We start from the raw sequence: 11,781 nt of genomic DNA, 5'->3' as shown, positions 1-11,781 counted from the left end.
TTTTTTTTCCCTTTTAAAAAAAATGTTGTTAAACATAAGATGTTCGGCATTTGTGATAATCATGGCCCCTCCTACTGTGCCAGTTGAAACTACTCCCTACGTAACCAAAACATCTCTTCCCATGATTCTGAAGGTATTTTACATTTCAATACAAGCTTTTGTGCACTGAACCACATTTCTTACAGACAGTACATTTGAAAAGAGGGAAAATAATTTTTTAGGAGACAAATGAGAATGATTCAAACAGCACCTCATTTTCAGAGCTCCGAAGCATTGTAAAATCGAGCTTGAAGCACTAACCTGCTTTAATTTAAAATACTGGAATATATAAACTAGTAATTGTTTTACTGTTGATTTCTGTTTTCTGGTTCAGAATTCAATACATACAGCATTTAAATTGCTGCTAAAAGTATTTCAGATTATATATTTATGAATGTAAAGTTTATTAATGTAGAATCGTATCACGGAGTTCAGATCTGATCTTTGGGTAGCTTGTTGTAATTTTGAGTAAATTTTAGCACAGGACTTATTGTACTTACATGTGTTCAGGTTCTGTATTTTTTACTTCAACTGTGCCTTCTGTCATGGCTTGGATGACTTATATTTCCCACTGGTTTGATGAAGATGATTGGTATGAAGGACAACAACGAGTAAGAATTGTTTAAATTAATATTTTTCTCTTTTACTTCCTTTAGATTTTTCTTCTTTAAGCTGCTGTTTATTATATTACTAGTACCAAAACTAATATTCCCATAGTGATACTAAGAAGTAGTTTTAGTGAGATCTTGAATCATAGATAAGCACATCTAAAATAAGTTTTTTGAAAATTAATGTTGCTAGCTGGATGAAAGATATTGGAAGTTTAGTGGGCAACTACTTGCATTTTTTAGATTGCATAATTTAATGAGTAGTAATTCTTCAGTATGTAATGAGATAGAAATCAAGCATTTTATTTTATTGTATTAGGAGGAATTAATATACTGTGCATGGAGTAAACTAAAATAACTATAAGCAGTAAGTGAGTAAAACAAAAATATCTGGCAGATACTAAATTCACCTAGAGTCACTTCCAGTTTGTACCTTGGATACCTGTATATTTTTATTAACATTTTTCCAAGAAGGAGTTGTTACTATAGCAACATTTGCAGGATATCTTAGATTTTTTTTTTAATGTTGATTAACTTCATGCCTTGGGCAAGCTTGATCTACTGCTGCTTTCATAGATTTATGGTGGAAAGTGAATATAGGTCACATTTCTTTCACTGTATCAAGCTCCTTTATGTAACCATATATTTCTGTAATTTCTCTTTCTCATTTTGATAGTATATTCTCAGCTATTGAATCAGAGTAGCAGGAGATACTACTGAAACATAAGGGCCACCAGCTGCTTTAATTGTATTATTGTGTATTACTTGGTAATGCCAGTTATATGCTCGTAAGTATTAAAAACGAACATATTTTAATACCTTTCCACTGTTCTCATTCTACACATCACTCATGATAGGAATGTTTCAGATGTGGAGTTATCTTTTAATAGCTGCTCAGCAGGGATTCAGGCATGAGATGTGTCAATAGGTAACTTTATCTGAAATAAGAAGTGTTGTCTTTGCAATTTGCCAGCAGAAAAGCAATCTTCTGGTGATTGTGGTAGCTCTGGGTTGGAAGATGAGAACAAAATTCGTACGGAGGGTCTTTGATGCTTTATACTGAGATCAGGCATGGTTGTATGTATTTATTTGTATTACATACAGTATCTGAAAACTAGATTTCTGGTACCATATGACTAACCAATACTCTACAGATTATGGTTTTGTTACCACTGCTATGTATGATGTCTCGGCTTGATTAGGTACATAGTTCAACATTCCTGATGATGTATTATTAGAAATACCAGCATTTCTCCATGCTGTGTTTCAAACCCTAGTATTACTCTTTAGATTATTGTGTTAAAGTTACACGATAAAGGATATTCTAGTTAAACTGTACAAGTAGAGTAGTCAAGACAGTCAAAAACACTCCTTTCTAAGACTTACCCCAAGTTATGTTTTTTTAATGTTGAATTGTTGGCCTTAGGTTTTCTAAGCAGGGTATCTATCTTGGATTAATATATTTGGGCGTTGGTCTCTTCTCCCAAGTAACTAGCAACAGGACAAGAGGAAGTGGCCTCAAGTTGCGCCAAGGGAGGTTTAGATTGGATATTAGGAAAAAATTCTTTACTGAAACAGTGGTCAAGCCTTGGAACAGGCTGCCCAGGGAAGTGGTTGAGTCACCATCCCTGGAAGTATTTAAAAGACGTGTAGATGAGGCGCTTAGGGACATGGTGTAGTGGGCACGGTGGTGTTGGGTTGATGGTTGGACTCGATGATCTTAGAGGTCTTTTCCAACCTTAATAATGATTCTATTATTTGTTCTTAATTTCAAATAAGTGTTTGTTTCTGTAAAATACAGTCTCAGGCTGTGATTTCAAATCCAAGCTTTTTCCAAACTTCAGCCAGAGGTCCACACATTTTTAGGACTTCTTCCCTTGTGAAGCTAGAGATACTGTGGTTAAATCAATTCTAGTAGTAATTTGGCTCTGAGTTTATTGTGGAGGTTTAAAATGTCTGTAAACACTAGTAGAACACTTTTTCATTTAAAATGATCTTTTCAATAATAGTGTTCTTTTCCTAGTCAGCATCTGGATAACTGAAAGCACTCATTTTGAACACTTGCTAGGTTATCATAAGTTAGGAAACGTCATCTGCAAATGCTGGTTGCAAAAGTCCAGCTGAGGCTTCTGATGTTTTTGAAGAATCTTGCTGAAATTCAAAGCCTCGTCCAAGGTACTCTCTTCTTGCCTCTGGTTAATCTTCTGTTTCTCTGGGAGCCACAGATGGTCTGTGTGCCATGAATTGTATGCAAAAGTAGAAAAAGCTTTTCTAATTTTTGCAGAGAAGCATGCAAGCTCTCTGTGTCTACTGCTCAGCGGTAAACTAGCAACCAACCTGACACTTAAACAAGCAGTAGACTACCTAGGTTAAATCCTGCTGGGAAGTATGAAGGGCTTAGCTTTTGTTTAGAGCAGTACATGCATAAACCTACAGAATTATTCTACGCTATTCTACATTGTGACTGTCATGATTAATGTAGTCAGTCTTTGCTCATCTTTTGCCCAGAAGCAGTTGCTTGAAGTAGTGTGTGTACAGTTTCAGTAAGACTATTTAGAGACCTACATTAGTAACTGTAGTTTGATTGTCCACATCAAGAACTGAAAATTCTTTAGCGTTTTGTGGTACTCCACGCAAAGTAGGAAGAATTTTTGTGTAAAGGGAGTAGCTCAGATTATATTGAGATATCTGGTTCCTAAGAAGTTATAACTGAAATATGACACTCCCATCTATTTCTTTGTTTCTAACCTTTTTTTCCTATGGATCTATTAAAATGCATGACAGCTGATCTTTGACAATATACCTATTGTCAACATTTCCATAGTCTAAGATTTCTTCTCATCTTCTGATGTGCTTACTTTTACTTTTGAGATTCTCCAGATTCATAAAGTAATAGATATAAATACATTTTAATGTAATGGATAAATAGCATAGAATAGAATTTAGAACATGTACTAACTTCTTAAATGCTCCTTCCAAAACATCAAAGTTTTTGGAAATTTCATTGCTCTGTTACTCTTAGTAAATTTAATTTGTCTATTGACTTTTAAGTTGCATCTGTACCAGAATATTTTCAATTATTCTTTGTTTCATGTCTCTGGACATAATAATCAGAATTTAATTTCTTAACATGGTTATAATGTGCTTGGTGTTTTCCAGCCCCATTGGAAGAGGGCTAATACTAATTACGCTTATGTTCTTACATGACACTCTGTGCTATTGAGGCAGGCACACTCAGGAAGAAGTTGGTTTCCGCTGTGTCTTGTAGACATGCAGAGATTTCGTGGTAGATTTGAAGACCTTCATGTTTTTAACAAGATAAATTCTTTGTCCATTATCTGGTGTTTCAAACTGGTCCCGTTGGATAGGGTAATGAATTTGAAACTCTTATGGTTCACAGGTCACGTTTTCATCTCCAATGGATTTTCCCATGAAGATGAGTAAATATGCCCAATGTCTTTAAGGACACATCACTTTTATATCACTAAAGATGATCTTTGATTATTACATTATCATTGACATATTGACAAAAATACTGGTACCTGGGAACAATAGTCTGGATGAGATATAACAGTTTTATATGTCAAATATACAGGAGTGACAGCAACCTTTCCACGTAAGAAAACATACAAACTTAATTGGAAGATAGTGACAATAGAATGAACAGAAGCAGAGGACACTAACACTTTACTACATGGAAACTAGAGGTTTATATATACAGAAGCATATTGATTAATATAAGGATACTGTGTATTCACTTTTGTGTGCATGCCATATTGCATATGTACTCATTTGGACAGGTCATACACCATATGGACCACAATCGCGAACAATATCAGCATATGTTATTGTTTGTGCTTGATGGTTATAAATTTATGAATACTTATAACATGCAAGCACATCTCTGGATAATTAAAGTATGCTAAGTGATGGATTTAAAGAGCTGTTATTATTCTGTAAGTATTGTTGTAGTACAATCGGGAAATACAACGAGCAATGAAATACACTGGGTAGCTGAAGCAGAGAAAAAGGAGTTAGGTTAAAATTAAAATGGTGCCTGTTAAAGAGCTGCAGTTGCCAGGCTACTGACACTGCTGTTTTGTGTGTGTGGTGCGACACAATGCTCAGTCTTTTCTCATGCATCCTTTAGTAACTGCATTATTCTGTGAACCTCAAGGTTTAGTTCCTTCATCTGTCAAGTAAAGTGATTTCATTCTACAACCAGAGCAAGATTTTGCATTTTTGGGAGCAGCAAGGTATTGGAATGAACATGGAAATTCTTAAGTGGTTTACAAAAAATGATACCTTTGCTAAGGTAGGGATTATTAGGCATTTATCTTTAAGTTATTGATATATAGCCATTCATTTGTTCTTTTTAAATAATATTAACTCTATGGTATACAGAATTTCAGTTTAATGTTTTTTTTTCTATATTTAGCAACAATGAGTGACTTAGAATGTTGCTGTTCATTCCAATTGAAAAGAAAGGCTTTTGTTGTCCTCCCTCTTCCCTTCATCTCCTTGGAAACTGTGGGCATCCTTTGATAGCTTTCCCAGTGTGGTATACGTTTTTTACATGCACAATTTTTTGCAGTGTATCCCATATAGTTACTTGTACTTCCCTTATTTTGAAATAAAATGCTTTTTTAACAAAGTATGAAAAATCTCCATTGTATAAAAATGCAACATGTGTGAAATCATATGTACGTACCTTTATTCAGTTATACTGCATTTCTAGTTTTCTGTTATTTTACTCGGGCTGTTCTGATGAATGCTGCTTTTTCTCTTGTACTATAAGTACGTTCAACAGAAGTCTATAGTGTCTGAAAAGATCTGCAGGAAACTGCTTTGATGCATGATACTTACAAGAGAATAACAGTCAGTATGCCACACAATTGAAATTTCTTCTTCTAGATACTATTGTACTGAATTTCAAAGCAAATGCTTCTTAATTACAATATTTTTTGTAAAACAGTATATACCTCATTATAAGGAGCAGGAAGTATTAACAAGTTTAAAACAGCAAATATTAGTAAATAAAGTGCAAATTCCTTTCTAAAATACACCTCAATATTTTACATATGTAATGTTTTTACATATACTTAAATAGGAAAAATCTATATGAAGAATCAAAGTTTAAAAATGCTTCCTGAGCATGAATTATTAACTCAGTGAAATAATGATATATCACAAAGCATTTTTCATCTAAATGTTGATCTTATTTAGGAGACATTTTCATTTGAGTATCAGATTTTAAGAAAAATAGTACATTAACTTAAAACAACCATTTTTTTTATAAACTTGTGAATGAGGCTTCTATTTGTGAATTTCTTCAAAAAAAAAATTAAAGTTACCTTTTGTCTTTAATGTAAATGTAGAACAAAGAGAAGACAAATGCGTTCTTTTATTTCAAGTACAGTACTTAATATGACATATCCAGTAATACTTACAGACATACATTTAGAACTAGGGTGAAATAAATTTATAACCATTTGATGACAATGATTTTTGGTCATGATTAATCTAGCCTGAATTCTAATCAAGTGACGTATGCATTTGGAAACCATTAAAATACCCTAAACTATGCAGGTATCCTGATGGCATGAAAAAAATACATAAACCCCTCTTCATTGTTAATCAGCTGCATGGAAAATGTGGAAATAGTAGCGCTAGTAGTGAAACTATCTCCAAACCTGAAGTGCTCGCCTGTTTTGTATGATCATTGTAAATTGTAAATTTACAATTGTAAATCCAGTGTAGAGGACCTTTTTCTTTTTGTTCTAGATTTCAGCACTTAGGCTTGGAATTCTCCTTATTCTCAGCCAGTTAGAATAATATTTTCCTATAGACTAGATTTCGTGTAGTCAGGAATAACTTCCCTCTCTCATAGCAAGGCAAAAAGGAAGATCTTCTGAATATATTTACAGAAAATTTTTTAATACACATTACTGGAGAATCCTACAAGACAAATCTGTTGTTACAATCAATTTTATCTGTAATCAAACCGCAAATTAAACAAGATTTAAGATAATATTTTCTTACAGATTAAACTTCTTCAAATCAGGAACCTCTTAGCTCACATATAAGAAGGTAAAAAAGAGGATCTGTACAAAATGAGTTATTACTATGAAATAAATGTTTGCGCACTCTTAGTGTCTAAAGAGTTGTTAACTTTTAATCAATCTTACATGCGGTAAACCTACAAACTAAACCTACGATAATCCAATATTGTACATCTAATTCTCTTCTACTTCACCATTTTTTTTTTTTTAATGTTCCTTATCTGTTTTCTGACACACCTAGTGTTTTAACCATCATTTTCCCTGGAATCAATAGCAGAAACTGGGAGTTCTGTTTCCAGGTATTATTCTGCATTTTAGTAAATTGTTATGTAATCAACTGGATGACTTTAATTTCAGGAAAAGAGGTTGTTAGTGGTGCCAGTTATTTTTTCATAGTGACTGGAAAAAGTCTGTGTTGCAGTTCTGAATGCCCCAAATCCAAATATTTCTGAATATATGTGATTGATACTTTAATTGCACAGAAGGGACCTCTGGAACTTGTAATTTTACTAAACGGTAGAAGAACACTAAGTGGCAAAATCAGAAATTTGGAGTCTATTTCTTTGTCACTTTGTGGTGGTGATGATGATGATTCTTTAGATAATAAGGTAAATTTCTTTCTGTGGGACTCATGTCATTTATAACATGAGATGGGTTGCAAATGAACTGCAAGGTGATGCAATTTATAGAACTGTTCTCTCCAGAATCTATAATTTATTTGCTGCAGAAGTCAGAAGAATTGTTGGCAGAGACAGAAAGGAAGTCTAATACCCCAAGCACTAGTCTGCAGCAGAGCTGTATCTTGTAACGTTTTTCTGTGTATTTCTGTTCTGTTGTTGTACAGTCTCCTTTACCAAAATTTTCAGAGGTTAAACATGAGTGTTTCATTTTCTTTAGGCATTTAGAACTCAGTCAGAACCTTTAAGCACTATAACCACAATCAGTGAGATCTTTGAGATCTCTTTGAGTCCCAAACATTCAATCTGTTCTGATCTTCTGCTAAAGAAGCACCCAAAATAAGTCTTTCTTAAATACTTTTTTCTTCTTTCACACTTTCAAAAGTGAAAGAGAGAGACTTATAATCTCATGGAGGTTGCTTCTTATATTTATTCATTAATATTTATCTGCCAAGTAGATACCCGAAACAGATAAGAAAAATGGAAGATAAAATTGATCATTCAACTTCATTTTCATCCCCTGTATATATGCAATAAAATGAAGTTTTGTTAATATTTATATAATAAGCTTTTTGTTAATATTGACCGATAGGTTCCCTTGGGTACTATAGGTCACTATTGCCATACTTGTACAAAGTTTTTTCTAAATGCACCTTAATACTAATGTCATTCAGAAAAATATTTCCCCCTCCATACAGTTGATACCAAGTAGGTGGAAAGTGATCTGCAGACTACATATCTCTCCTAAAGCTGTTACACAGTAATGCATTGCATAACCAATCCTTGCACTTAATCAATAGTTGCTCCCTCAAAATACTTGATTGCGTTTGAAGTCTCCTTTTTTCTTTTTAATTCCCTTTCCTTTGTGGAGCTTGAAAATGTACCTAACACTTGGTAAATTGAACATAACTCTCCTTGTCTTTAAAGATTATAGTCTCAGCTCTTTGACCTAAAGATCCCATCCTCCATGCTCCATGTAATGTTTTTCCACATAATGTCCCTCAGTCCATTAATCTATCCACAGTATAAACATGTCCTTAAATGAGACATCATAACATAGTTTGAGTAAATTTTTATGTCTGGACCTTACCTTAGCCCATGCTGAAGCACGCAATGGTATGGTGAAACTCAGCAGAATTGTCTTTCACCAATTTGCACAAGAAGATTCTTTTCTGCAGGAGCTCTCACTGACGCAAGTACAATTGTTTTCTTGTATTAGGATTCTGCTGCTAGCCCAGCTGAAGTCATACGTACAAAGAGGTTTCAGCTATGGGTTATCTAAATATCCTGTGTATGGGTAGTACTTTCAGCCTTGTTTGAATTGATTGAACTTCTGTGCAGAAGTGGTGAATCCTTTTTGCAGCTATTTGGACCTTGTTCTGCTGTTTGGATCACCAACTGTTACAGGCTGTGATCCACCCAGTTGCAGTTGTTTGGCCACTGGAGCCTTCTATAGTGGTGGTAAAGCCACAATTATTTCTGCAGGTTCATCGAGCAGTCATTTCATCACTTGACAGTTGGCTTGAACCTGGGACATTTGTATCACATGAAGACTGGTTTCTAAGTGAATTCAGAGATTCTGTGAAAACTGATGGCCTTCCCTACTTGCCTGCTGTAAATAAATGCAACAAAGCTCATTTGAACATTTTCTTAAATCACAGATCACAAAACGGTTGAGGTTGGAAGGGACCTCTGGAGGTCATCTTGTACAACTCACCCAGGAGTTAAGTTTTAACAATACCTTTGCAAATGTGTGTGGTGTTGGTCGTAGTAGAGTATGTAAATGGATCATAGAAAAATGGCCAGGCTCATGTGCTGTAAATAATATTTTGACGTTATTGTGAATCAGATATGGACTAGGTGGATAATTGGTCTGGCCCAGCAAAGCATTTCTTGTGTTTTTATGTTAAAGTCAGTTGCCTCATTCTGAGCAGTGCTGGTAGTTTGAGACTTGTTTTGGACAGCGAAGGCATAGTTTGCTATACAGTAATGCAGTAATGTTACACTAAGCTTTGCTTTTTATTTTCCATGGTTTACTTCAACTTTTTTGTTAAACAGTAATTATTACGAAAACTTAGAAAGCTTCTCCAAAAAGGATGATGATAATAAGTAGTGGATAGTTGTTCTATGCAAGTGGTTTGAAGACCTGTTTAGACACATTGCTTAACTTACTTAAAACAAAAGTGTTAGCATATGGTTTATTTTGTTCAGCTTATCTTGGGATGAAGGGAAGAAGAGAGCAGAGAGGGCATTACACTGTAATCTATAAAGTGTTGAACCAGAGTGCAGAAGAAAATGAAAGTGATGAAGAACAACTTCAGCTAGGACAAATCACGAACTATTAAATTTTCATGTGCTGTCTCCCCCTTTTTTTCTCCCAAATGGATTCCTGTGAATGGTATTAAAATCTCTTTCTTGTGTAGCACTGAAGCCTGTGAATATCTGCTTGGCTTTATTTCGGATACATTCATTTGTACCTCATAAACACAAGATGTTGCTGTTAAAACATAAAGGCTAGCTATATTTTTAAGGTACATATGTATACTTTTTTATGGGAACAAAAATGTATTATTCTGTTCTTTAACATTCTCTTGTCTTGTTGTAGGCTAATGAATTTCTGTTTTAAAGGCAAAAATGTCACAGGTTAAACAAGTGGGACTTTTAGCTGCTGGATGTCAGCCATGGAACAAGGATGTATGTGCTGCTAGTGGGGACAGATTTGCCTACTGTGCTACCCTTGCTATTTATATTTATCAGGTAAGATTATTTTTATTTAACAGACTAGTTACATTTTTACATTGTTGTCTATCTCACTTCGAACCCTTTCAATAAATGTTTCTACAATGCTTTTGGAAGTATGATTGCTGCTGAGAAGATGTCTATGTAAAGCTCAATCATTCAAGATACCTCTTCCAAATTATTTTTTCTCCTTGTTACACGTAGTGAAAAAGATTGATGTAAACTTTATATTTGAAGTTGTATGTGTCAAGAATTATTCTTAAAAGACAGGCTCTCAATCCAGCAAACACGTGAGATGAATGAAGTGCAATGATAAAAGAGCGGGCTCTGAGAGAGAAATGAAGCAATTCCATGGTTTCATTTGAAGCTGTAGTGTAACAATAGTCTTTTGAAGTAGTGTAATCCACTGTGCAAAGTTGTGGATTCAGTGGTCCACCTTTCTTTGGTTTGGAACAAGTTATTACTTTCTTCATGTCTGAACTGCTCAGCACCGTGGTCTTCTGCAGTTCACAGTTACCATACATCAACACGTAACAAAAAAACAGAAATGCTGTGCCATGTGGAATTTTCAGACTGAGAAATATGTCAGGAAATAAAAGATACGCTTATTTTAATTTCATGAGTTATACTGCTAGTAGGAATAAAATAAATAAAATTTATGTGTCAGGTTTGGGCATTTGATTTTTTTTTTTTTTAAATTGTCCTAAGTGATTTAAGAAATGAGAATGATTTCAAACTCATTTCCATATTCTATCCTGTTTAACCCCTTGCAGATTACTAAATTATTGTTACCATGCCTACAAGTAAAGGATTGTGTTTGAGTGTAGTTATTAATGGAATATATAATTTATAAGTGAAAAGAAGATAGTCTATGTTAATTCTGGTTGAGCTTATTGAATATTTGACAACTTTTCTGTCCAAGTTAAATGTATGAGAATTTAGTTTATTGAGATGTCAGGTACTGATAATTGATAAATCCACTATAAATTCATCTGTAAGTCTAATACTGTTATATGACCTATTCTCCAAACCAACAGTACTTAAAGTGAGTTTATGAAACATGTATTTCTAAAATGAATTTTACTTTTTGTTTAGCTGGATCACCGATACAATGAATTCAAGCTCCGGGCAATTATGTCTGAGCATAAGAAGACAATCACAGCCATATCTTGGTGTCCCCACAATCCTGACATGTTTGCAAGTGCCAGTGCAGATAGTTTAGTGATTATTTGGAATGTGACTGAACAGAAAGTTGTGGCCAAGCTGGACAATACAAAAGGTATTTCACACATGGAGATCTATTTGATCCATACAGCTTTTTCATCCACAGGCATCAAAAATACTTGATATAGACTAAATTCTAAGCAGTTGATAGGCCAGAGACTTAACAATTGCATAACACAATATTCTTGTCAGATTTGTTGCTGTTCATTTTAGAAAATAATGATGATGTGTTGAGTAAATGGCTCTAAACCATCTAGTAATTGGTAAAGAAAGAGGTTATTCTTTTTCCTAAAGTTCTTGACCAATTCAGGAATTTACTTTGTCATTGATTTCTTGTTGAGCAGGGAAGAAAACAGTTTTTTCCATCACTGTTTAAAAGGATAAATAATTAAGTTTTGAACCTTGTGTGTTTTCATGATAACTTTATGGAAG

General features: G+C 34.2%; 1 protein-coding gene across 1 annotated transcript in view; it reads left to right on the top strand.

Moving 5' to 3' along the window:
- The first annotated feature begins 569 nt into the window (after positions 1-569).
- WDR17 (WD repeat domain 17) overlaps positions 570-11,781 on the top strand; it is a 49,283-nt gene continuing 38,071 nt past the window's right edge. Inside the window, exons 1-3 of the mRNA XM_075149304.1 lie at positions 570-650; positions 10,015-10,143; positions 11,221-11,404. Of these exons, the coding sequence (XP_075005405.1) occupies positions 585-650; positions 10,015-10,143; positions 11,221-11,404 (379 nt within the window). The 5' untranslated portion in view covers positions 570-584. The remainder of the gene's footprint in view (positions 651-10,014; positions 10,144-11,220; positions 11,405-11,781) is intronic.

The sequence above is a fragment of the Calonectris borealis genome, chromosome 4 (assembly GCF_964195595.1).
Source record: "Calonectris borealis chromosome 4, bCalBor7.hap1.2, whole genome shotgun sequence".
Classification (NCBI taxonomy): domain Eukaryota; kingdom Metazoa; phylum Chordata; class Aves; order Procellariiformes; family Procellariidae; genus Calonectris; species Calonectris borealis.
This window is presented reverse-complemented; position numbering and strand designations above follow the sequence as displayed.